The sequence below is a fragment of the Hyaloscypha bicolor genome (genome assembly GCF_002865645.1).
Source record: "Hyaloscypha bicolor E unplaced genomic scaffold K444scaffold_183, whole genome shotgun sequence".
In the NCBI taxonomy this organism is placed as follows: Eukaryota; Fungi; Ascomycota; class Leotiomycetes; order Helotiales; family Hyaloscyphaceae; genus Hyaloscypha; species Hyaloscypha bicolor.
In genome coordinates, this window is record NW_020194685.1 from 697,960 (window position 1) to 724,054 (window position 26,095).

General features: G+C 48.1%; 8 protein-coding genes across 8 annotated transcripts; 4 read left to right on the plus strand and 4 right to left on the minus strand.

The window, feature by feature from the left end:
• Nucleotides 1-599: 599 nt before the first annotated feature.
• On the plus strand, nucleotides 600-2,786 carry K444DRAFT_657279 (uncharacterized protein). Its single transcript, XM_024886142.1, has 3 exons — nucleotides 600-913; nucleotides 971-1,735; nucleotides 1,783-2,786. The coding sequence occupies exons 1-3, from the start codon at nucleotides 808-810 to the stop codon at nucleotides 2,556-2,558; spliced, it is 1,647 nt and encodes a 548-aa protein (XP_024727101.1). The 5' UTR covers nucleotides 600-807; the 3' UTR covers nucleotides 2,559-2,786.
• Nucleotides 2,787-6,170: 3,384 nt separating this feature from the next.
• On the plus strand, nucleotides 6,171-11,710 carry K444DRAFT_603329 (uncharacterized protein; the record flags this gene model as incomplete). Its single annotated transcript, XM_024878767.1, is given in 6 exon segments — nucleotides 6,171-6,866; nucleotides 6,960-7,208; nucleotides 7,222-7,660; nucleotides 7,972-8,266; nucleotides 8,328-11,061; nucleotides 11,190-11,710. The coding sequence occupies 6 exon segments, from the start codon at nucleotides 6,171-6,173 to the stop codon at nucleotides 11,430-11,432; spliced, it is 4,656 nt and encodes a 1,551-aa protein (XP_024727102.1). The 3' UTR covers nucleotides 11,433-11,710.
• A 1,720-nt stretch (nucleotides 11,711-13,430) lies between these two features.
• On the minus strand, nucleotides 13,431-14,150 carry K444DRAFT_709712 (uncharacterized protein; the record flags this gene model as incomplete). Its single annotated transcript, XM_024888208.1, has 2 exons — nucleotides 13,431-13,876; nucleotides 14,041-14,150. 2 exons carry the CDS (start codon nucleotides 14,148-14,150, stop codon nucleotides 13,570-13,572), a joined length of 417 nt encoding a protein of 138 aa, XP_024727103.1. The 3' UTR covers nucleotides 13,431-13,569.
• Nucleotides 14,151-14,576: 426 nt separating this feature from the next.
• Nucleotides 14,577-17,652, plus strand: K444DRAFT_657280 (glycoside hydrolase family 92 protein; the record flags this gene model as incomplete). Its single annotated transcript, XM_024886143.1, has 5 exons — nucleotides 14,577-14,663; nucleotides 14,713-15,746; nucleotides 15,785-16,011; nucleotides 16,129-17,213; nucleotides 17,244-17,652. The coding sequence occupies 5 exons, from the start codon at nucleotides 14,577-14,579 to the stop codon at nucleotides 17,586-17,588; spliced, it is 2,778 nt and encodes a 925-aa protein (XP_024727104.1). The 3' UTR covers nucleotides 17,589-17,652.
• Nucleotides 17,653-18,958: 1,306 nt separating this feature from the next.
• K444DRAFT_637605 (uncharacterized protein) lies at nucleotides 18,959-20,629 on the plus strand (the record flags this gene model as incomplete). The annotated part of the gene is made up of 3 exons (XM_024884148.1): nucleotides 18,959-19,399; nucleotides 19,446-20,116; nucleotides 20,191-20,629. 3 exons carry the CDS (start codon nucleotides 18,959-18,961, stop codon nucleotides 20,627-20,629), a joined length of 1,551 nt encoding a protein of 516 aa, XP_024727105.1.
• Nucleotides 20,630-21,802: 1,173 nt separating this feature from the next.
• On the minus strand, nucleotides 21,803-22,777 carry K444DRAFT_648199 (AT hook domain-containing protein family protein; the record flags this gene model as incomplete). Its single annotated transcript, XM_024885438.1, has 1 exon — nucleotides 21,803-22,777. The coding sequence occupies one exon, from the start codon at nucleotides 22,775-22,777 to the stop codon at nucleotides 21,803-21,805; it is 975 nt and encodes a 324-aa protein (XP_024727106.1).
• Nucleotides 22,778-23,019: 242 nt separating this feature from the next.
• K444DRAFT_261740 (uncharacterized protein) lies at nucleotides 23,020-23,609 on the minus strand. The gene has a single exon (XM_024871414.1). It carries the CDS (start codon nucleotides 23,558-23,560, stop codon nucleotides 23,231-23,233), a length of 330 nt encoding a protein of 109 aa, XP_024727107.1. The 5' UTR covers nucleotides 23,561-23,609; the 3' UTR covers nucleotides 23,020-23,230.
• A 944-nt stretch (nucleotides 23,610-24,553) lies between these two features.
• K444DRAFT_621576 (NAD(P)-binding protein) lies at nucleotides 24,554-26,087 on the minus strand. The gene is made up of 2 exons (XM_024881933.1): nucleotides 25,059-26,087; nucleotides 24,554-24,940 (listed from the first exon to the last, which is right to left on the minus strand). Exons 1-2 carry the CDS (start codon nucleotides 25,843-25,845, stop codon nucleotides 24,621-24,623), a joined length of 1,107 nt encoding a protein of 368 aa, XP_024727108.1. The 5' UTR covers nucleotides 25,846-26,087; the 3' UTR covers nucleotides 24,554-24,620.
• Between the last annotated feature and the right edge of the window lie 8 nt (nucleotides 26,088-26,095).

Consider the following 26,095-nt stretch of genomic DNA (forward strand, 5'->3'; position numbering starts at 1 on the left):
GAACAACAAGAATATAATGCTATCCAAACACAATTCTGGTACATTCCGAGTTACAGTTCTATTACAGTAATCCCATCATCTTGTTGACCTGTACAGCAAGACAAAATGCTGGCCTCGAGAAAGGGGGGCGCGTCACGTGTGGTCCTCGTAATAGCTTCGGCTCGGCTCCACTAAAACGTTGCTAGGCTTCCCACCGCAAACTCGACATGAACACCATCGCCCGGTTCAAAGAACTCATGGTTGATCGTGCATCGTGCAACGTGCATCGTTCATCGTTCGCCCCATTCTTGCGGTTCTAGAAGTAACCCCCATTCAATTGGACCCCGGCGGCAAAACGTGATATCGGTGAGGTTCCGACAGGATGTCAGCCACTGCGTGATGATTCGGGCAGAACCTAACCGCCGTCACCACACCAGCCGCTCTAGTGGCGGCCACAGCCTATCAACGCTCCCGGCTGGCCCTGACCTGAGCAATTAAGGGCCAGCCCATGGAGCCCAGGACAATTATGAGCCTCTCATTGCCTTGCGTACCCGCTGCGAAGAGACAACACCCAGATACCGATTGGCACGCAATTGCTTCCATTCGGCATCAGGCGCGTCGAACGACCTGCAACCCTCTCATCCGTATAGGACCTATCAGCACTCCCATTTGTACCTGCCTGGCTCTCCAGTCCTGCCCTCTGCTTTCTCTCCAATGGCGAAGATTTCACAGCTTCTCTTCCTTCTGTATTCCTTTCTTTGAGCTAAAACTTTAAGCTTCTGACTTCTGGATTGCGCAAGTTCGCATTCGGAATGAGAAGTGGTCGCCATGCAAATCTTGAGCGGGTATCTCGATGAAGCATATCGGACATGGCTGGACTCGTCCGCGAATTGCTGTTCGCCCCGGAAAGCCCAATTTGAAGCGCCCAGGCTTGGTGAGTATCTTCAAAACCTCTCCTGCATGTAGCAGCTTGTCTAACTCCTGAGCTTAGGTGCTGAGAAGCCCATGAGAATTGAGCATCATCAACCTCGTCTGGTGCCGCCCCTGGTACCGCCCCAAGACTCCAGCAATGAATGGAGTACTCGGACGAGAAGTTTCGGGTCCCGCGCCTCAACTCGAGCGAGCTTTGCCGTGAGGAGGAAGCTGAATGCGTACAATGGCTTTCATTCAAACAATAATACACCGCGCAGGCCGCAAATTGGTGCACCTTCAGACTTTAGACATATCGATCATGCCATGCCACGGCGGAAGGAGGTATTCAGACCTCTAGAATTGTCCATCTACATGCCGGAGAATCAGCTGTCTCCTATTCTTCCACATTTCGGACAAATCGACGAGATGTCCTTCCCATCAGACGAGAAGGAGCTCCCCTATCCACCGGCAGCACTTCCTCACTCTAGAAGCGAGTCGCAAATATCGTTCCGGATACCACGGAAGCCTCTTCGTTCAAGCTCTAGAGCTTCTTCAGAATGGACTGCTCAGTTCAAACCAAGGCCAGAGTCACTCAGTGCCAATGAGCTGTTAGCGGTCATGGAACATGACCTTCCAAGAGTTCCACCACCAGCACGTCTGAGGTCCTACACCGAGCCGCCAGCTTACGAGCGAGTCAAGTCGGCTTTGCACGAGAAGTACGAGTTAGAGCAACGATTGAAGGATCTGGAAGAGATTATCGAGGAGCGGAAATCTGTGTACTTCAACTCTCGACCCACGAGTCGGGCACTCAGTCGACCAACAAGCGTCTACTCAGAAGCTCAAGGCACGTGTCCCTCCCCTATTCTCTTCAGTACATTCTAACAAGCCCAGAACCAATGCCACCACCACCCCAAGCCCTTCCCGCAGTCCCCACACCACCGATCGCGCCCTCGTTTGCCACGCGTGTCACCCTCCCAGACGCCGACCGACGCCCCAAAACCGCCCCAAGCCCCTTAAAAACAGTCCACATTCCTGCCCGCCTAACCCCCTTCACCGAAGCCTCCGCCGCATTCACCACACCCTCCCCGTCCTCCTCCTTGGCCTCCTCCCGGCCACCTTCCCGCCCAGAGCACGTTACTCCCCTCCCACCGCCCCCTCCTCTCCCCCTCGTCCTCCAATCCCCTCACCCACCTTTACGAAAAAAGAAATCCTTCTCAGGAAAAGTCTCACACTGGCTCTTCCCCTCCGAACACAGCCGGAACATCTCCTTGGACTCGATAACCAACAGCCCGAAACCGGTTACTTCAAGGGAAGGGTTCTATCAGTGCATTGACCTCCAACCTCAGCGCCAAAGCCAGAAGGGGAGGGATTCCATGGATAGTGATAATGCGAGCACAGTTAGTACCCTGGAAACGAGAAGTGAGAGCGAGCTCGAGGCGCCGCGGACGATGGAGACCGGGTGGACGCCGGATTCAAGTCCTGGGCGGGAGAGGAGTGAGAAGGAGCTCGGAGTGGAGATTAGGGCGCTGAGTATGGATAGTAAGAGGGAGGAGAGCGTGGAGTTGTCGAGGGTGAGGACGTTTGGGGAGAAGGAGGTTGAGGTTGGGAGCACGGAAGGTTGGGCGATGAATGGGCATGGGAGGAATAGTGTTGGTGTTGCGTTTTGATCTTGGGGGTAGATACCAGTTGCCTTTTGGTTCGTTTGCGCATGTATGAAGGAATGTTGCGTTTGCGAATTCAAATGCTTTCATGGCTGTAAGCCATGCTAATACCAATATCAATACAATCGTTGAGAAAGAATTGAATTTGCTTAGATAAGGAGTCTCAAGGTGGACAACACAACGGCAGTTATTTCCAATATTCCACGTCAAGTTAGACATTCCAAATGCCTCTCGAAACATCAATTTCATTATTGCACATTGAAAATCTACCCACCGAGGCCCCTTCAAATATCTCTGCTTTCCCTGCTTTCCTCACTCCCCTTCGTCTCTCTCCACTCACAGTCCGGGACTCCTCAACTTGCCAGTTGCCACTTGAGCGGGCTTTGCGTCCGACGACCTTATCCTCGACTTCTTCATCCTTGTCGGCCAGTTGCGGTGATTCATCCTTCCGAGTGGCGATCTCATCTTCTTCTGATAGAGAAGTTCGTTCATTCTTCTTGATGTCCTTGACAAGAACCTTGAGAGGCCAAACTCCAACAGTAGCGCTGTCGTGGTCAAAGCCGCCGGTATCGTTGAGAGCCGAGTTTGCTTCCTCCACGAAACTATATGGATGGCGTGAAAACTTTTGTACAGAGAGGAACCGTTATGTGATGACTCGCATCTGAAGGCAGCGACTTGCTTTTTGATGGAGAAGACTTGGATCCGAACAGCGGAGAGGTGTCGCCGACTGGTGCTTTCTTCGCAGCTAGGGATTTGGAGACATGTGGGTGCAACCCGTCTGCTTGGGTGTGGATTTCGGTATGATGGCTCTCAGAGACCTGGAATATCTGGACTCCTTCCAACTCCGGGCACGATTAAATTTCCAAGTTGCCTTGAAACATTGAACACGCAGTGCGGCTCCTGTCGCCCACCACGAGTGATTGAAGTGTTAGAGACTGTGCAGGTCAGATTTGCACCAGCTATCTTCTCACCCCCGTTTTTGAATGGTTGGATACGAGTCTAGCGAGCGGGGGAACTGTTTGATACATGAGGAATGTGTCAATCTGTAGATAAGCTGTAGATAAGCTCTCAAACAGCTCTAATAGACGCTGAAAGATTTCCAATAGGGAGTACCTTATATCCAATACGGAATGTCTCCCGAGTCATTATCAAGGCTTTGTGGCATTCCTTCCCATACCTGCGAGTGACCGGATTGTCCAAACAGTGAAGTCGAGGAGATCGACATATTGAAAGGTTATGATGAGATCACAGGGGAAGAGGCAGGTCGTCCGATTTTGTGTATACGCATTGATAAAAGCGCCTGGGAAGGAACATTGGGGGAAAACTAAAACGACCTCCCCCCAAGGTGCCGATTAGGGGTGTCGATTGGGGCAAGGGTGTCGACGACTTGCAATTGGCTACCTAAGCTCTTTAAAATCTAAAGTTAGACTTTTTAATATAAGTATAAGCTAGTATATTATAACCCTTGTATCATAATCACGTACTTCCTAACTTATAGTAAAGAGATTCCTTAAAATAGTATTTTAATTTAAGGGAGTTTATATACTAATTAATTAAGTTTTAGTTTTTAAGCCCTATAAGGCCCTATAAATTATAGGCTTATAGGGCTCTTATATTTGGTTTTAGGGACTTTTTCACTAAATTTCTAGGCTTTCGCAAGCTTTCCTTTAGGCTATAAAATATGAAAATTTTAACTTTTTTAATTTGAAGAGCTATTACTAATTAATATTTTATATAAAGCTCGTATTTAAATAGCCCTTAATTAGTGCTATAAGGAAATAAAACAAGTATTGAATTATATTAATTCCTTATGAAATTGAATTAAAATAAAGAAAAAGCCAGAGTTTTTGGTGTTCCTGTCCGAGCGCCTCTACTTGGGTTAGTGGCTAGTTTGCTCCCAATCGACGCCCCTAATCCTGGTAAGGTCAATCGACATCCCTAATCGACACCGTTTTAGTTTTCCCGGGTTTTCGGGGATCTTCATGCAGCTCACAGATATGCCAGGAAGACTGGATTCAAGGCTGGCTTCCCCCAGTCCCACAGCTCGTGTCCACCCCAGCCGTGCGTGGCATGCCAACGAAGCAGTTCGGGACTCGGGGAGTTCTGTCTGCACTGTGCAATCCCGTTGAGCTCCCTAGGCCAAACGCATCTTGTTTGCGACTCGCGAGCACTTTGGAGGATCAGGACAGCTCTTCTCTCGCTCACCTACGCTCGTCGAAATCCACATCTGCCTACAATGAATGAAGAACGAATTCACGAGTCCGATAATGAAGCTCAATTTTGGGACCGTGGCGTATTTGATTACCAACATCCAATGCCGTATAATGCTGCATATCCATCGACGTCTGATGGATTTGCCTGGAGCATCCAAGCCAACAATGAAGTGCTCTCTTACGCTTACTCTCCCTATCCAGGTTCTAATGCTATACCACTAGCTCCTACCCCATTTTAACCAGCATTGTCTCCAAGTATGCTCAGTTTACGATTTGCAGCGCCTTCCAACATCGTGCCATCACAGTCCGCAGGAGTTCCTCCTGGTGCTAACGGCAATGGACCTGAAAACAACGAAACGCCGCTGATGAGCCCTCCTCCCCCAAGAGCAGTACAAGCTCCTCCTGCTCGCCGCTCAAAATATGCTGCACTGAATTGAGACGACGATAGAAAAGTTATCTAGAAGCTATATTTGGACGAAGAGAAGCCGCTTGAGGAAGTTGTGAAGATCATGGCCAAGGACCACTCGTTTAATGCGCCGTGGGTCCAACCCCCCTTCCTTTCTTGCGTACAAAGCAATACAATGCTAACGAATCAATCTGTTCAGAGTCAAGCTATACAAAGACAAATTCAAGCATTGGGGGTGGTGCAAATACTTAACGAATGACATGGCACAGTGGATGCTTGCAAAAGGAGATAAGAGAAAGATCGAAAATAGAAAGGAGACTGTCTTTTTGCTTGGGGGCCGGGTATGGACTCTGGAGCGAATCTAGAAGAGTGCAAGAAGAGCAAGAAAAGAAGATTTTCAAGCAGTGGCTAGTAAGAAGCTATTTCCAAGTAATCTTGATTGTTTCTGACGAGCCAGCAGATGCACCAACTCCATATGGTGTCACTTACAAAACGCCTCACAATGTCACGAATAGCCCGTCACCAGACAATGCACTTTCTCCTCAATCCTCGTTCTGTTCACTCCCATTTGTCAATACGAGCGGGACTTATCAGCTCGGTATTTGCCATTTTTCGCCAACTCAGCTCCGCCAAAATTTCAGCTCTCCGGCTTACGCCGTCAGCTGACTCCTATGCTGCGACCCAGAACTCTCGCCAGGAGTAAAACCTCCTCGCCTGCTTTGCTTCATATAGGGGCAGGAAACCTCGATGAGACTAGCTCACAGGTGTTGAGACCTGAAAGCGCAAAAGACCGTACGATTCCCACGACATCTCCATTGACCTAAATATCGATTTGGTTCAGTTGCCGATTGAGTGATGGCTGCGGCCTCCTATTACAGTGGCGCGCCTATGGGCGACGAAGCCAGCGATCTCGGGGAGATGTGGAGACAGGCGCTCGATGAATATGCTAATGAGTCTGGTGGAAAGGATCTTCGAGGCACTGATTCTTCTCAGTGGAATATGGGACGAATTCTTAGCGAGCAAGAGGAGCAGCTGCAACTATTCAGCGTTTTCCGCCACGACAAGGGTCGCGTAGACAAGCTCAGAAGCTTGGTGTCGAAGAATTCGCAAATCATCCAGAGCGTGGCCTCCAACATCGCCAGCGCAGCGAGCACTGCATTCCCGCCAAGTTCCGCCATCTTGACAGCGTTCAACTACGTGATGAATGCCTCCAAGGCAGTGTCAGACGACTACGACATGATCGTGCAGTTCTTTGATATTGTGAATTCCTTCCTCGAGAGGGTCTCCATGTTGGAGGACCGGATGCCGGATATGAGGCCGTTCCAATTACATCTTATGAAAGTTTTCAAATCCTTATTACTTCTATGTGCTATTGCGAGAAAGTACCGAACTTCTCAAGGCCGGCTCAAAAAGTGGGCGAAGGCCCTGGTTGACGGGAGTGATGGAAAACTTCAGGGCGCCTTCCAGGGTCTCCACACGCAGCTGGAGAGGTTTGAATCTTCGACTCAGATCGCAACTTTAAGAACAGCAATCGACTCCTCAAGAAAACTGGATTCATATGGCAAGGAATTCAAGGTCATCCAAGCTGGTGTGAGTCAGACTATCGACTTGGGGCTTCAGGGAGTTGCTGTCGGCCAACAAAATCTCGCCCAAGGACAGCAAATCCTGGCTATGGAGGAGCACACCTTTTCGGCGGTTGTGGCAGGGAGCGGATTTGCCAAGGATGCTGCTATGAGCAGCAAGGAGATACTCGAAGTAGTCACACGACATGAAACTACCGAGTCGGAGCAGACTGACATGATGAAGAGATTCGAGAACAAGCTGGATCGGACCATGAAGAGCCAGCAACCGAAGAATAAGTTAGGGGGCGATCAGGTAATCGATGCTGGTGCAAGAAAGTCGGGTGCGTTGAAGAATCTGGAACAAAAGTTGCGTGACGATACGAAGAGCCAGTTGACGGACCTTGAGAGCAATTATGTTCGAGGAACTTTCGGGTGGCTAGCCAAATCGAAGATTTACCAGGACCTTGAGGCCGGTGTATTACCAATAGTTCATCTTACTGCCCCCCCCCCCCGGAATGGGAAAGTCGATGATCACATACGCAACTGCTAGTGCTCTGAAGGAACAGTTCGATGGCGATTCACAAACATCGATTGCCTTCTACTTCTTCCGCGCGGACGATGACGACGAGTCACGCTCTGCTGAGTCCATGTTAAAATCATGCGCGTATCAGGTGGCCGCTCATGACATCAGATACCGCGAGGAGGTGAATGCGGAATTGCAGCGGGACGAATCCAGGTGGATCAAGGACGCATCAAATGCAAAGGCCTTATGGCGACGTTTGTTTACATCCAAATTCCCGAAGCCTGGCCGCAAGGTTATTCTTCTTCTCGATGGAGTCGACGAAGCCGAAGACGACTCAATCAAGAGGATTATAGACATCATCAAAAAGCTCAAAACAACCGAGGTCAACATACAGATCATGTTCAGTACTGATGCTGCCGTTTCTGATGAGCTAGGATTGGATAAAATCGCCGCCGCCAAGTTCACACTCGACAAGAAGATGGTCGTGGAGGACATCAAGCTCGTTGCGATGGCAAGGATGAAGCGATTATCACGCCTCAGCAAGTTGAGGACGACCACAAAGAAGAAGATTGCCCATAAACTGTGCAAGAAAGCTGATAGTAAGTTTTGTCTCCCATTCCTTGCTGTTGAAGTATGTTTCGTGGTTTCCCTTAAACTTCTCCGCCGAAGTGCAAATTTCTTTACCACCACAACAGAGAATGTTGATCTAGTCCAGGTATCCGTTATATTGACCACATGTTACGGAGGCTCAACGCAATTGGCCGAGAAGCGCCCATCCTCAAAGAACTCGAGAAGCTGCCAGATAATACCATCATGCTTTATGGCATGCTCCTGGAAGACTGTCAGCGCGATCGGACAGATGCAGACCGAGACCTTCTTCGAAGGCTCTTCGCCTGGATTGCGTATTCAAGAGAGCGACTTCACATGGGGTCAGCTAAAAGACTGCTCGAGTATATTGCAAAAGACAACAGAATCGTCGTCGATGAAGAAGTTGAACACAAATCAGCGAGGTAAGCAATCGCTGTTTGATGTGTTGGCTACAAAATTTGGGCTCACTAACTTTGCGCGAAGAATCCTGCGACTGTCAAATGCAACGTGGGCGGACTCGTATGAAACATATGAGAGCGACCACGACACGGATAAGGGTGAAGACGATGCTAGAAGCGACGACGACGAGGATATGTCTGAAGATATGGATATATACCTGAGCTTCCAAGAGCGCTCTTTGCGGGAATACTTTCGTGAGAATGAACCCAATCCGGACAGTTTGCGGAGCGCTCCCTCAATAGGGAATATGATGATGTTTGAGGCAATCGCCGCAATCCTGACAACTCCATCAAACATAAACAAAGGCACGCAAGCCGAGGAGATACTTCAGTTTTATTGCAGCTCTCACTGGATGAAACATCTACAAGAGATCAAGTGCGGTGAACTCAATGATGACCAAGCCGCAAATGTGATCAACAGTCTGTACGCCATATTATCCAACCGGGACAACTCTCTAAGAGTCTTCGAACAAAACTGGAGGCTGGAAGGGCATACCATATTTGGTACATCCGAAGAGCAGGAAAAGAAGGCTCTAGATGCGCTCCACGAATGGGCGTCAAGAGCGATTCGAATCAGGTCATCCGCTCTTGCCCCCGGCGCCACGGATTGGATACGACCCCTAATCCGTAACCAAGATATTATCTACATCAGACTCGCAGAGGCCCATGTGGCCAATTGGTTCCTTGGCGCCCAAGATTTTTGGGGCGCCTACGCGTCCTTTCTCTTTGCCCATGCCTCTCTTGAACATGGAAGGGATATGCTAAAACATAGACCAGACTTGCTCAACTACTTCGAGGAGAGGAGCAAGGCAGGAGACAGTGGAGGGGACAACATCACGGCCGAATCGATCCGCATCGTCTCGAAATCCTCCTGGCAGATGGAAATGATCATGACCTCACAATCTTACAGGGCCATTGGCATGGCCATGCTAGCCAAAGGTTTCCAGAAGCCCAGTTTAATACAGTTCGATCTCAGCCTTCAAAACGCGGATGATAGCCGGGACAAAATCCTTGTGTATAGCAAGATGGCTGAAGTGCTCGTAGACCTGGCACACCTTGCAGCCAAGCGAGAGGAGGAAGCGAAGCCAGAGAAGGATACGAACAACGTGCTTGGTCCCAAGACAGACGCAACCGACCCAAAACAGGAAGATGGAGATCAGCACCGCAGCGAATCAGAAGCCCTTAATTCAAATACAGGTCTCACACCTCATCACGAATCCGGCGTCGATGCTTCGCCGAATAACAAGGACGAGACACCGAAGGTAGAGGTTTCCAGCAAGGAATGGATTCAAAGGGCGTTGGATTGTCTAGCCAGTGCCCAAGAACTTATCCCAAAACTTGAGTATGACGGAGATCCTGACTTAGACAGGGAACTTAACAATGCCGTCAGAAGCGTGCATGCTCAGCTTGCTAGGGCGGAGTTGATACAAGGAGACACAGAACATTTGGTTTCGCACCTTACCGAAGCGATGAAGGTGCCAAAGCATAAAGATAATCTAATTCTCTATCTCTTAGACATCCCGGAAGTCTTCAGGCAACTGGCCAAGAAGGAACAGTGGTCTACCATCATGGACGTGTTCAACCTACTGCCTAAAGAGGACCGACTTTATTTCATCTGGTTTGAGGAGGACGATGATCACCTTTTACATAAGGCTGGGAAGATGACTGACCAGTTTCAACTTGTGGTCAGCGCGTACAAGGATGGGATCAGAATGCTTCAGAGCTGGGAAGCTATAGAAATCGTGAACCAGTTTTTCCTCCAGCTTGCCGAATTCCACCGGACGGTGGTAGGAGGACCCGAGGCGTTGGCAGAGGCGAAGATCATTCTGAACAAAGTGCTTAATACAGCAAATGATTCGCAAGTCGTTTCCAAAGCTTCTTTCCAGATAGCCGACATCCTTGTCGAGGAGTTCCGCGCGACACGCGACCCCTATCGCAAGATCGCTGCCCAGGGCGACATGAAGATGCTTGTCTCAAAGGTGCGTGAAAACATGAGCATCGATTTCGATGCAACACAGTCACAGACCACGATCCCGCTTGCGTACATGACCCGAAAGTTAGCGGCATTCGAGTTCCAGGAGAAGTTGAGGGAAACTTTTTTCGGTTGCTACGAGCTTCTCACGGACGCGACGATTAGCAACGACAGCCAGAGTCTACGGATGTTAGCTAAGGTCCTAGCATACGTACCTGGCCTAGAACGCGATGCAGAGATCGCCGCGAGCTGTCAATTGTACATAGTGGATAAGGAGGTTCAAAAGAAAGAAATGGCGTTGGAGGACTCGGAGCATGAGAGTGATACTGACGACGACAAGCAAATTGAGGATTCTGGAAATGGCAAAGCTGAAGCCGAGGACAAAAAGACGACTAATGACGAGCCAGAAAATGTGGCTAGTGTTAATAGCATAAATGGTGTCGACAGAGGGTTCAATGGACACAATGAAGAAGGGTCTGACAAGCCAGCTGACGTCAACGTTGGTGAGACGAAGTTGACTAGTGACCATAAAGAGACGGGTGAGATGGACAAGAAGCCCAACGAGGAGTCTAGAAAAGCCGATACCGAGGAGAAGCTGAAAGAAGGGGAAAGGAACTCGCAGGAAAATTCTGATGACGTGGACGACAAACTCAAAGAAGATAATGGAGATCTCGACGAGATACATGGGAGCATCAGCTGCAAGAACTGCAAGAAATCGGTGACGAACTGGAATAACGGAGCCGTGTATCTCTGCTACTACTGCACCGAGCTGGACCTATGCGAAGAAGTACGTATGAACTACACAGCAAGCTCTTTTGACCAACTCTAGCCTATTCGTCCCTCCACCGACCGCGTACCTGCCCAAGCTCTCCTTTCCATATAGAGATAAAATTCGCTAACTAGATCTTCCCACAGTGCTACGTAGTAAAGAAGAAACGCGAAAGCGGAGAACTGCCGCCCGATTGGCACACGCTATGTCCGTCTGGCCACAAGCATATCAAGGCTCCGTCACCGGGTTGGAAGGGGGTCAAGGATGGGGTGATCTGCTTCGAGGTGGAAGAGAATAACACAAGGTTCGAAACGTGGCTAAACGAGTTGAAACATAGCAAGTGGAATACGGCTTGGGAGACGTTCTGGTCGAAAGAAATGCAGGAGTAAGGACAAGATGGAAGAGGAAAAAAGGATTTCCTACTCTACTCTAATCGTCAATCAATCCGGCGGAAGCTTCTATGCTGGAAGAGGAGCGGGTAAATCCTTGGAGCTGACACATTTCTTTCATTATTAGTTATCCCCTTGGTACTTGGAGCTCTCGGGAATTTCTCAAGGAAAGACAAGAACGGTGTCGATTCATTTTAATTCGCTGGAATAGTGAGTCAAATATCAAAGTATTTACTGCTCGTGATAGTCTCTAATACATTCTTCTAAACACTTTCAATAAAGCTTGTCTCGGAAATACCTTATGCCAGGAGAACTTGCCTTATATTATAAATTACACATATGGTTTATAACCTCTTATTAGTTAAAGAACAATATAAAATTAGACTCGGAGCTAGGTAAAAGTAAGCTTAAAATAACCCACAGATTTAGTAAATAAATTCTTGAAACTAAATATAAGAGCCTTATAAGCCCATAATTTATAAGGCCTAATAAGGCTTAAAAACTGGAACTTAATTAATTAATATATAAACTTCTTTAAATTAAAATATTATTTTAAGAAATTATTTTATTATAAATAAAGAAATATATAATTATAATATAAAGGTTATAATATACTAGCTTATACTTATATTAAAAATCTAACTTAATTTTTTATTATCAAAGAGCTTAAGTAGCCAATTGCAAGTTATTAATACCCTTCCTTGCTCTAATTAACACCCCTAATCGATATCGGGGGGAGAGGGGGTGTAATGGGCACACGTGATGGCGCATGGACAGGTGTCAGATATCGTGGATCTAGTTCCCTATTTTGGGTAAAGCTTGCGATCGGAATCGTACGGGCGATCGGAATCGTACGGATCGCATGGGATCGTGTTTCCTAGTTAAGTAAAGTGCTTCGCAGGCTTGGCTAAGCACTAGGGAACATATAGGGAGACGCTCCTAGCTTTGGAAAGGGGCATCAATTAGTCTTTTATTGGAATCAATTCTTGGAATCAGTTACACTTGCAAGCGTCACTCTGCAGCTTACTTACCTTGACTACTTGTACATCACCCTGCTATTAAGTGCCTCACAGGGGGTCGTTTTACTTTTTCCCCTTCCCTGCGCGAAGCTTCAAACAACGAACATGAACGTATGAGCCTTGCCCAAAATATGTAGCCTAAATAGCGGGCCTTAGCTTGCCGAGTCGACCTCTCAGGATGGGCGAGGATGAAGTTTTTCCGGTTGAGTGTGCCTGGTGATATTTCAACTGGGGTGGCGTGCTGGAGGAAATCTAGGCGCGCATCGGGGGTAAAAGTTTAAACGACACGCCCAGACTAGCCACTAACCCAATGTAGAGGCGCTCGGACAGGAACACCAAAAATCTAGCTTCCTCTTTAAATGTAATTTACTTTATGGGGAATTAATAGAATTTAATATTTTCTTTATTTTCTTATAGCACTAATTAAGGACTATTAAAAGATGAACTTTTTATAAAATATTAATTAGTAATAGTTCTTTAAATTAAAGAAGTTAAAAAGGCAATTTTTATAGCCTAAAGAGAAGCTTAAGAAAGCCTAGAAATTTAGTAAACAAGTCCCTAAACCTAGATATAAGAGCCCTATAAGCCCCTAATTTATAGGGCTTTATAGGGCTTAAGAATAAGAACTTCATTAATTAGTATATAAACTCCTTTTAAATTAAATTAAATTCTAATTAATCTTTTTATTATAAGTTAAGAAGCGCGTGATTATATTATAAGCCTTATAATATACCGGTTTTTACTTATTAATAGAACCAACTTAAGGTCTCTAAAGAGCTTAAGTAGCCAATTACAAGTCGTCAACACCCTGGCCCCCAGTCGACACCCCCTTTTCCCCGCATCGGCCGTGGCTCCCTTGCAGAAAGCCACCGGAATCAATTCATCAGTTTGTGCGGGGAAAGCCGTAAATTTTGTCAGAGGACTCGGCGCCGCAAGATTCGTGCGAGCACAGTTCAGGCAGAAGAGGATGATTGTAGAAGTGGAAATGTTTTGGATCAGAGAAGGGAAAGTCCTTGATGAACCGAGGGAGGAGGGAGGGAGGCTCACCTCATCTCAGGGTCCGTCCAACTTGGCGATCTTCGTGCGCCGGAAGCGGTTTAGTGCTGAGGGTAGAAAGCTTATTCGTAGATCGGCACTTCTCGTTCTCTCCTCTCCTCTTCTCTCCTCTCCTCTTCTCTCCTCTCCTCTTCTCTCCTCTCCTCTTCTCTCCTCTCCTCTTCTCTCCTCTCCTCTTCTCTCCTCTTCTCCTCTTCTCTCCTCTCCTCTTCTCTCCTCTCCTCTTCTCTCCTCTCCTCTTCTCTCCTCTCCTCTTCTCTCCTCTCCTCTTCTCTCCTCTTCTCTTCTCCGGATCTGATCTGATCAGGGGCCAGCAACCGTTTGAGGACAGGGCTGCCGAGGGCTGCAGGGCCCTCCGCGCATAGCACACTATTGTATTCTTCTGCAAATGGCGACAGAAACGAGTGCTGAACCAACAGACTCTCACTCTAATTGGCGGCTAATTGACCAGATCACATTGAGGACAGCCACTTGCGCGTGAGCGAGATCTCCCGGGTCAGTCATGCCCTCGCGAGCCCAACGATTCGGCACACCTGAATTTCTTCAGCGTTCCAGGCACATGGCAGTCTGCTTCAGGATGTGCCCCCTCTTGTGAGACCGAGCACCGCAAGAAAATATAAGAGAAGTAGAGTGCCACGCCCATTTTTTATGTTTGTTGGCTTTCTCTCCATGTTCCCCCTTTGCTCCGGAAAGTCTCGAGACTCCAACACAGAAAGTGCTATGCAGGCATGGTAATCTGCTGTGTGCGAGCCATTTATTTCGTAGCCATATTGGCTGTTGCTCGTTGATGATAAGATGCTTTCTTCCTGCTTTTAATCCAAACATAATTAATTTTGTTCATCGCTCCTTCCTAAACTACCTGAGCATCATACCTTTTCACGTGACCCACGTCATTATCTCAGTCGGCCTTCGAAGCTTTTCACCTTCAGAAATATCCATACAGATCAGTCCACTCCTGGGAATGGTTCTGGCCTGAATACATGCGCGCAACACGAACTTGGGAATAATATAATGGAAGTGCGACCAAGAACGACAACCTCCCTTCTGTTTCAGTTGCCACATTTTCCCAATGTGTCTTTACGCTTCCCTGACAGTCTTATTGGTGGCTGCTGCCAGAGCAGAACCAACAGACCTTACTCAATATGTCTTGACCAATGTACATTGTACCCTGCAAAACATGTAGATTGCCAGCTGACACCTTCTAGACTGGGCAGACAAATGGAGGGAACACCTTTGCAGGAGTCACCCTACCCTTTGGTATGGTGAAGCTAGGTCCTGACATGTTTTTTGGAGCGGATTCCTACTCTGGAGATGTCAATGTCGGCAATTTCACGGGATTCTCCATGATGCACGAGAGTGGCACTGGTGGAGCTCCAAAGTATGGAGTAGTCAGTCAAATGCCTGCCCTGGGAAATATCACCAATCCTCTGGCAAATTTGAATGATACCAGAGCTTCTCCGGATATTGCCTCTGTCGGGTACTACAAAGCCTCCCTCGGGTCTAGGATTACGGTCGAACTCGGTGCGACAAGTCGAGCAGGATTTTACCAGTATACTTTCCCAGCAGGAAATCAGTCAAACGTTGTAGTGGACATCTCCCATGTTCTTCCTTCATATCGTGGTCAAGGCCTATCACAGCACTATCTTGGAGGAAATATCACCACTTCCAGTGACCACTACGAAGGACATGCAGATTACGACAATGGATGGAATCGAGCACCCGACTGGAGAATTTTTTTCTGCGCATTTTTCGAGTCCAATACCTCTGCGACTGTTAATACATTTATCGGACAGAACGATAACACTAGCAAGCTGGCTGATTATAGCACTGCTTCAAATATCAACTCCACTGCTCGTCTGGGGGCTGTTTTTTATTTTGGCAATGCAACCAGCGTTACTTCCAGAGTTGGAATCTCCTTTATATCCACTGCCCAGGCATGTGACAATGTCAATACACAGATACCAGCTGGAACAACACTCTCAACTTTGACCAGGAACGCAAAGCAAGTCTGGAACGGCGAGGTGCTGTCCAAAGTAACAACAGCTGAATCCAATCTGAGCAACCTGCAATTACTGTACAGTTCGATGTACCACATGCATCTCCTACCTTCAAACAGAACAGGGGAAAACCCTCTCTGGACCTCCACTGAACCCTATTATGATGACGTCTATACGTCCTGGGATCTTTTTAGATGCACTTTTGCACTACTGCAGGTCTTCCAGCCAAGGATGTATGAAGAGTACATCAGATCGCTCATCAACATCTTCCGATTCGAAGGCTATACGCCGATGCTCGGTCGTCCAATTTCAATGGCGCCAGTCAGGGTGGCTCGAATTCGGATAACATCTTGGCTGACGCCTACATTAAAGGAGTTCGTGGAGCTGTGAACTGGAATGATGGATACAAGGCAATGCAAAAGAATGCAGAAGTGACTCCACCAAACAATAACGACCCTCGTGATCTATCTTCTTCGACTAAAGAGGGGCGAGGAGCACTCCCAGATTGTAGGTATTTGGGGAGAAACCTTTTCCTATTACGGACTGTTTCATGAGTTTCTCCTAAGACAATGTCCTCTCCCGAAAAAATCTTAATCTAGAAATGCTAACTCCCCCGTTACCCAGGGCTTGAACTTGGATACATAACTCCAAGATACGGTCGCGCTGTTACTCGAGCCGTTGAGTATTCCGTCAATGACTTCTCGCTCTCCCAGGTTGCAGCCGGGCTTGGAAAAAGTCCCGACGTCAGGAAGTACATTGATCGATCTCGGAATTGGCGAAACCATTGGAGCCCGGAGGCGACCTCTCTCAACTTCTTCGGCTTCATTGTTCCTCGCAGCAGAGATGGATTTATTGAGCAAGATCCCCTGCAATGCGGCGGTTGTTATTGGGGTGATGCATATTATGAAGGTTTACCTTGGAAATATAGCTTCAACACCCATCACGACATCAACACCCTGATTGCACTTTCCGGTGGACCAGAGACCTTCGTCAAACGCCTAGATATGATGTTTACGCCCAATATCACTAGCCGCAATGCCGCATTCAACAGCACAATCTTCAATCCTGGAAACGAGCCCAGTTTCGCAACCCCATATCTGTACAATTATGTTGGTCGCCAAGATCTCAGCGTCAAGCAAAGCCGAAACATTGCAAAAAGTTACTACAGCCCTACTCCGGGGGGTCTGCCCGGAAACAGCGACGCAGGAGCAATGGAATCCTGGCTCCTCTGGAACATGCTTGGACTTTACCCAATGGTCGGCCAAACAACGTTTCTCATCGGCTCACCCTGGTTCGCCAACACTTCCATCTCCCTTGGAGGCGGCAAATCCCTCACTATGACCACGACTGGCGGTTCCAATGACTCGTACTACGTACAAACTCTCCACGTAAACGGAAAACCGTGGACGCAGTCGTGGGTTACATGGGACCAGATATTCGCCAAGGGTGGAACGATGGACTTCGTGTTAGGGCACGAGCCGAAGAATTGGACGACGGGGCCACCACCCCCGAGTCCGGCGAGTGAGCATAGCCAGTATACGAATTCAAGCATTATTGTTAGGCCAGGAGAGGTCCCAATGGCGCCTAGTGCTGCAGTGCTGTCAAAGGAGGCGCACAGGAGCAAACTCTTGAGAGATGTGGCATTGGGGGTTATGGGGTTTGTGGTTTTGGGGTTATTGGTTTTGGCGGGGTGGTTGTGGTGGTATTGGGTGAGGAAGGCGAGGACAGTTGCTGAGGAGCAAGAGACGGGCCAAGAGAAAGCATTTACTAGGCTCGGCAAGCTTGTTACCGTGAGAGGAAGCTCGCAGATCATGGTCAGAGGAGCTCAAGACCAGCTCACGCACCTCTTCAAGAAGAGGTCGATATCGACGAAAGAGGCAGGCCGACCAAAGAGTGTGGACGACAGTATCGGTGGCGAGACAATCATTGAAAACGATGGCGAAATACAAATCAGCAAGAAGAAAGAGCTAAGAGTATTGGTTCTTGAAGCTTATGATCAAGAGCCTGAACCCGCTGAGCCTTGGACACCGAGGGGTACGAATCGACGAATTCATGATATAGCTGAGGAAAGGACGGAGTCATGAGGTGCGAATTTAGATAAAAAACTTGTTAGTTAGTGAGTAGATAATGATAGATAGATGAAGTATGGATCTCAAAACTACCGTGTCTCCAGCTTTGGAGTAAAATGGGGGAAAGGTTCATGTACATTGCTTAACTTGCACGCTAAGGGGTACTTAGTCTTGCCCACGAACTTCTCACGAGCTTCAGACTTCTCTTCTAGAAAATATCTCAATTTCTAGAACTCACTCTCGTATCGCGTGAAGGCCATTTTTACTCCGTCGATCCATTACCTGGTACAAGTCTCACTTCTACCTCTTAGTCCTTTGAACTCTCATTTATGTGAACTATTGGTGGAAAGCGGGAAACTGGGCTAATGGTTCTCATTCTCAGATCATTCCATATTTTGCAATTCTCGACAGGAAATAACATGGCCTGGTTCAATGGGATTTCACATCACCTCCTTTGGAGGTAAAGGTGAGGTAAAGCAACCTTGATTCGAGGAAGATCACGTGGCTTCCCTGTCACCTTCCCCGTCTGATTGGTTCGGTTGGAGACTTCTTGACGTGTGAAGTGTACCTAATGTTCCAAACTTATATTTCTGTCAACATCAATGAATAATTCTCCTTGAAATAAAGTAAAGAACCCCCACCCTTTCAGTTCACAAATCGGCGTTGATTCGGCCTGACCGTCAATGGAACCAAAGTATTTGAAAGAGTCGGAAATTCCTCGCCGAAAGAGGAATCCATGACATGTGTTCGCCATTTCCCAGGTCATCGCACCTTCCCCTCACACTCAAATGGAGACCCGGGACTAAATCAAGATCTTTTGAGCTCAGCATTCAATCCCCATTGCATGCAAAATTAAGATTCTACACTTATCCAACCAAAAAAGCATCAATATGAACCCATCACACGTCACCTTCCTTCCTCAACCCACCGGACTACCACAAACGCCGCCGAGCCAACCATCATCAACAGGACAAACATCCGAAGCCAAAAAGCGCCGCCGCAGCTCCCAATCCTGCGATTAATGCCACAAGCGAAGCATCGGATGCCAACCCGGCAAGACAGATGCCTCGAAATGTCAGAACTGCATCGATTTTGCCCATAGTTGTACCTACGACCAACCTGCCAAGAAACGAGGGGTCAAAAGTGGCAGGTCGAGTGAGCATGGATCGAGCTCTATGGATAGAGAGAGTGGTGCACGGTCGTTGACGGGTATGGCGAATGGGAGTGGGAGCGGGAAGGGGATGTAGACAAGTGCGGAGTGGCGGAAGGGAAACCTAGAGGGATATGAGCAGGACATAGGGGATCTGGTGGATGTTTACTTTGAGGTTGTTTATCCTTTGTAAGTCATCTTACTTCCATCATTGTTTTGTTTAAGCGGATTCCTAATGTGGTGTAGATATCCTCTCTTCCATCGTCCCAGTTTGCTTCGAAGATTGGAGGCGCGGGAGTACCTTACGAACCAGTCTTTCTCCGCGGTTATCTTGGGTCTTTGTGCTCTTGCAGCGGCGAGAGCTAGGGATGGGGCTCTCTATTCCCATGGCTGGAACCCGGAGTATTTCAAAACTCCTTTGGCGGAAGTGTACTTCACTGCTGCTGACGAGGTGATGCGCCGAGGCGTGAGCAAGATGATGGCACTGGGGGAAGGACTGGATTGGATGCGAGCTTGTGCTCTATTGGCACTTTATGGCATTCAGATTGGCGAAGAAGGTATCGCGCATCAGTATCTGGGCATGTATCACAGCTTGGTGTCGATAGATGGATTGCAAGATGAGAAGAACTGGCCGAAGCACATAGGAATCGTGGAAACCGAACTTCGGCGGCGATTGGTAAGTGTCACCCTAATGCAGCTGGAACAACAGCTAATGCACGAAGTTCTGGTCAATGTATTGCTTAGAAGTCTATTGCTCGGCCGTCTGGGGAAGGATCAACAGGTGCCGGGAAGCACAATCTCAGGTCGCGTACGCCAGCGAAATAGAGGACGAGGATTTCTCGGACGCTGGATACAACCACCCAAGTTCGCACATGATACCCCAACAATCAATCACAAATCCCAACTCCTGGCTTCACGGATGGAATTTCGTCACCGAACTCTATCGGATCCTTGAACATGCTATGGATGACTTCTATCAACGAACTTCAAGTAGAGTCGGCCCAGTTTCTTTAGGAGACCTATTCGGAAACGGAATACCTCATCAAAGCCACGCTCTCAACAGAGTAATGTCTATGTACTCAGACCTCCCCCCAATGTTCAAAGAACCCCAAGAAATCTCTCAAAACGGGAAACAACAATCAAGCCTAGACAAGAACGTCGGCTTCCAATCAACCAACATAACCGCTACCCTCCATCATATCCGTATAATCCTCACCTCTCCAGCAGAAGAAACAGTTGATCAAAAATATGCAATCGCCCGCGATCTCCTCGACGGGTTGACCAAAACCCCAGCTTGCTACCTTCGAGCAATGTCTTCTCCTTTGCTTCTCCAAATTGCGGCAATCGCTTCAATCATCTCCTCGCCGATGAAACGTCCGTACTCCGAGTCCGAGTATGTGAACATCAGACAAGTGTTGTGAGCAAGCCCCCTTGAACTTCACAAATCCACAGCTAATGGAAAGATAGAGTAGAAATAACCAACCTCGTATCACACTTAGCAGTAGGCTTCACCGACCGCTTGAGCGCGGAAACCCGCCTCTGGAGTCAACTACATGTGCTAGGAAACTCCTGGTACAGAGCTGCCCAACTACAAGGCGAATCCACTCACGCTGCGGGTACACCTTCTACTCTAACATTTGTTTCACCTCCACCTCTCCGACTTAGAAGGGTAGCTGGTCTTAATATTGATCCGAGTTTACAGGGTTCTGGTGTTACTGATGGAGGCGTAGGTGCAGCGGGATTTGAGGCGAATGTGTATGAGTCTGTATCACAAGGTATGGGTGTTAATGGTATTGAGATAGACCGAGCAGCAGCAGAGGAGAATAACCAATCAGGGGCTCCGCAAGAGTTGTCAGGGGGCTTCAAGTTCGACCCTTCGCAAGGAATTGAGCAGTTTGAGGAGTGAGGTGGCCATGTTTTATGACGGGATGACTGCATTGGCGGAATATTAAATTGGTGGAGTTTGGGAGAAAGCATAAATTAGAAAAGGTGGTATACGGAGCGGTGTTTGGGATTTGCATGGCTTACTGTATAGGCTAGAGTTGAGAGGGTCATTGCTTGCGTGAGTGGAGTGTTGCCAGTAAAGCCTACACCGACTAAGTAAAGGACAATCAAGGCTTGTATAAATAGTGACATTTACGTTCATGTGAAGCAACACCTACAAACCATATCTGTAGATCCAATCTACCAACTTATAACCTCTAGTAAAGTAGGGTGGCACACACCCTATACTCTCCGATCACCACTCCTCTGCTATTAAAAGCAACTTCAGTGACAATCAAAACCATATGATAGACAAGGAAGGAGACAAGATGAGGCATGGAGCTTTCGATTGGACTGTACAACAAATTTAAATCTAGGAACTGCTCGAATTATAAACTGGTCCTTGCTGTGACACATCATTACGCAACCGATATGTCTCTTGAACTCAGGATATGCATGAGTAATAACGCCTGAAACAGTTGACAGCAACTCTTGAGGATGTCCGGGCCATGTGAGAATCTGACCAGATGGAAGAAAGGATCATATCGTTCCAAACGAGTCCCCATTTTCTCTACTGTGGATACCCAAGAGTCCAAGTTGGCCTTCAAGATCAATTTGGCAGGTCGGTAACCTGCGCGTAGTACTTCACTTCTTGAGAGAAAGTTCCCCGAGAGAAAAAGTCTGCTCCTCAGCTTTATGGTAAAGATCCTCCATTCTTGGCCGTTGTTTCTTCGATGCGCATGACCACGTTCGTGCTCCGTCGTCCTGTATATTCAAGTCTTGAGCACCAAGACAGGCCTTCTATTGGCAGAGACAGTTTGCCGGTATCTCACTTGGCTCATTGCTCTTGAGCACACAGTACATCCTCATCTCTTACTTCTCATTGTCCCATGAATCTCTTGGCATTTGACCGGATCATGACCCTCAAGGCTTTCAGAGATCTTGGGATACTGCAAAATTTTCTCCTTTTAAACTCCCATTGCTTCGCAGAGCATTTTGATGGCAGTGGCCTCGATATTCCCCCAGATGGAAGCACTCCAGAAGAGTGGAGCGGGCAGGACTTGAGCCTCACCTTCTCATAGCTGCTCAAGCTAGCTCAGGTAATCTCGATCGGATTGGCACCTGTCCCAAGACCCTCATCAAAGTTTCCATCTGCATGCAAATGCTCACTCAAAAACTCCCTAATTGCAACGCCTGGAACGCCATGCCTCATAGCTGTCTTGTCATCCCAACTACTATGTAACCCCACCAGCCCCCCCTCCTCTGCGCTGATTAACGGAGCACCCGAATGCCCCCAATAAGTCCAACAATCATGCATCAAACTCCCAATCTCCGCATTATCCTGCGGATCCTGCCCCTTAACCATCCCCTTCCACCTCCCTTCTGAAATCTCAATTAGATTATACTTCGTTTTCTTGTTCCCCTCCGCCTCTAAATCATCCCTGCCTGGCTGTCCAATACAAATCAGCTGCAACCGGTACTTGGGTGCTGCTTCCGAGAGTTTCAGGCAAGCGAATACAGGCGCCGAGCCTGAAGCAAGGTTACCTGGTGCGGGCGTCTCGATGGCGATGATTTTTAAGAGTGCCAGGTCTCGGCGGGGATCCCAGGCTCGACACTCAACTAGCACGGCTAGGCCAGTGTAGTAGAGGAGCCACCGCTTCTTCTGAGATGAGAGGTACTCGGCTTCATCGTCGCCGAAGCAGTGGGCGCATGTTAGAAGCCAGCCTGAGGGGTGGATACAGACTGCTGTGCCTGCTTCATGTTGAGCGAAGATGAGTGTTGAGAGGAGGGCGTTGAGATGAGCTGGGCTTGGGAGCGAGGTGAGAGTTTGGGGTGCGGTTGACGAGAGTTGGGCTTGCTTTTTGCGGAGGAGTGTGAGCTCTGAGGACTTGAGATTTGAGAACTTGGATCCTGGTGAGATGAGAGTGATGGATTCTGGTGATTTGGATGAGGAGGCTGGTATATTGGTGAAGGTCATCGGGGATGGGACCGCAGGGGGCTGAGGCTTTGAGGCTGTTGAGGATGCCTGTGCCGATTTGAAGGAACCCAAGTTGCGCCTCGTGGTGGGCATGGCGAGGGCATGAACATTGTTCAAGGTGGAGTTCAAATGTTGGATATTTTATTCTTCCCCCTCCATCGATGGAAGCCTGGCGAGGCTTGGAACGCTGAAGTAGTCATTGAGTGTTGGCACGGCAACCCTGGAACCCTGGAATTGGGGCCTGATATCCTGCCAACATCAAATGTCCGCAGCAACGTGATTAAATCCTCATTCAGAGTGCTTCACGGCCGGAAAGACTTGAAGTACCTATGAATATTCATTATCATTATTAACATGCAATTAAGTCATTCACCGCCCAGCATAAACAGCATCCATCATCATAATATCCCCCAATTCCTCCTTTCTCATACTCGTCCCCGCACACCTAATCCCATCATCCAAACCCCCTTTATTACCCCACCATAACTTTCCCGCGGGATCCAGACTCCGATCATCAACCAAGCCCGTCAACGTCTGGAAATGTCCTCACGCAGCAGGCTGAGGTCCTTTCCGCTTTCTCACCACTAGATAAGTTGCAAATATTGCCAGCGCAGTAATGAAGATGGGCCCGATAAGACACCCAAGAATTGCTAGCCATGTTGCTCCCAAGCTTAGGAGACAGCCAAGTTTAGACAAGTGACCTCTGTCGACATCGGGGAGCACAGGTCGGTAGAGTTGAAGATACAACTCGCTTTCAATAGGGAGCCTGAATCGCGCTGGGTGTTTAAGCTCTGCCAAACTGTTGACCCGCTCATCGTAAGATGGGAATGGCCAATTACTGAGAGTCATCGAAGTGAAGGATCGGAGTGAGTCCATTGTTCGAAGTTCTTCGATTGAATCAGTGCTCTTCTCAGATGCTTTTTTTAATCAATCAACCCAGCGGGAAAATTCCAGACGTATATAATGATCGTAGTATCATTATCAAAATGGTCGGAAAGACCAGTAGGAAACAAACGCAAGCTGGAAGAGTCCCCCAAGTACATATCTTCACCCAAACATCCTACGAGGGGTATTTTTAATGAGAGGTACTGCCCAGCTGAATCGGAGGAGGAAGTGTGGGGCCAAGGGGAGGAATTTGAATAGGGGTCCATTGCATAAATCAACCCTTCATCAAATTAAGTCGTAAATAAAATTTGAGGAATCCATGCACAGCCTCACGTGGCGGGTGAAACATGGTCGGACCAACTTTCGTCGGCCAATCACAATCTGCGTGTTAATCTTTCATTGTGAGTTCTACCCTCTGGAGGTGCTTTGGAGGTGCGAAAAGAAGCTGGCCAAAACACAGACAAACATTCTGAAGCCACAGACACGATCCTCAAGCTTACTTGCAAGGGAGGCTGAGGAAAACAAGAGTATGGCAGGCCATAAGAAGGAGACAGGGGTCACAAAAGCAATTCACCATATCGGCTTTGCAAAACGTCAAAAAGAAAACACTTAATTTGCAATCTCCAATAAATGAACCTGTCAATCAATGCAAACGATGAATGTCTGCCATGATCTCGAACACTCTCGGAAAGGCAGCGTGGGAGAGTGCTCAACTTCCCTAAAAGCAAAGCTTGTGGTGTGATAGAGAGCTTGAATCCACGACCAGATTGGAAGACCTTGGTCCCCTTTGACTCATGTTCCAAGGAAGCAATTCGCTATAAAGGCCGGTGATGGCCCAGTTCGAGATATCTAGGGGCGTTAAAGGATGAAGAGCTGCCGGAGGAAGAGACCGGGGCATGTCTGCCACAAATGCAACCAAAAGAAAGCCCGTTCATGTGCTGGTACAAACCACAAAAATCTCGAAAAATGATTCAAGGTGCTGAACCGCAATTTGAATGATGCATTCCTGGATTACCAGGCTTGATTGCACTTAAGGACCTTCCTGCCTTCCCTACTTCTTCGACGTCAGCAGCCTCCGCTTTTCGAGCTCCCACTCCACCGCCTCTTTGATGATGGAGTCATGATCTGCAATGGGATTGAAATGAAGGCGCTGTCGTGCTTTTTGAGTGTTATATGTATGTGTATTAACACAATATGTCATTGAAGTTTTGCTGACAGACACTGGTGGTTCCTTACTCCCAAGCGTAAAGATCCAGTATATCCACCCCACAATGAAAGCGGTGACAAGTGCAGTCCACTTTGGCAAGATGGTAACATCCACGAGGTCATCCCGATGCCGGCCACGAGCGATGGTCCAGATTAAGCGTGCGTCTAGGTAACGGGGGAAGTCAGCAATTGCTCAATTGGGATTGTTTCGGGAGAGGACATTGTCTTAGGAAATCTCATGAAACAGTCACAAATAGGAAAGGATTTCTCCCCCAACACCTACGGTACCAGAATGGTATTGCTACTCCATCTGAGATGATGAAAGCTTCTCCGTCGACCTTTCCAGAGGCACGACTGGGGTTCAAGAGAGCTTTGGCAGCGAGAATATGGGCCGTCGCCGCGTTCTCGATCCACAAAATTTCAACGAGATTTTTGCCGTCTCCGATCTGGAAAGGCTTCTGATTTCCTGGGCATGCATTGAGAGTACCAGGGATGGTTTGACTATCCCTAACGCCGTATGAATGTGCCATGACGAGGCGGACAGTTGGGAGACTTGGGGCGTTGGCAGCGCCGACAATTTTATCAGCCATGGCTTTGGTGCGACCATATTCCCAGGTCTTGGATGATGGATTCCAGAGCTTTTGGCTCTCATCAACGTTGAAATGCGGGGAATCGGCGTAGGCATCTACTGTCGAGCTGAAGACAAAAGCTCTCACCGACGAGCATTCAGATCCGCTGGTGAGTAAGATTTCTGTACCTTTAACGTTCGTTTCGTATTGGTCTACTTTCCCGCCCGTAGGAAAACTCGGATTGGGGCTGGCAGTATGAAAAATGACACGGGGCTTGATTTCTTGGAATAATGAGTCCACTTTGGTCGCATCTGTGATGCTACCCTGAATGTAGGTCGCTCCGTCATGACGATTAGACTCGATGTCACGATCCAAAACGTAGACAGGACCGCACTCTGGATCCTGTAGCAGGTCGCGGACAAGATAGAACCCTAGAAATCCACATCCGCCGGTGACTAGGACTGTGTCGAGCAGGGGCGAGGCGCGCGTTGATGGGGCCATCTTTTTGGATTCTTGGCCGAGGCGTTTCAAAATTGAGATGTATATATCAAACGTAGTATAATATGTCGAAGGGAGGGGACAAACCATATATGCCCACGTCTCCAACAAATGGAAGTGCTAGCCAACTATGAAGCAAGAAAGGATGGGATCGTCAGACGGAGCTGAACAGAACAGAGCAAGGGCACCAATCAGAACACTGAAAGCTGCCCACGACTAAGTAATATGAGAATGTAAAGTTTAGCACTCTTCC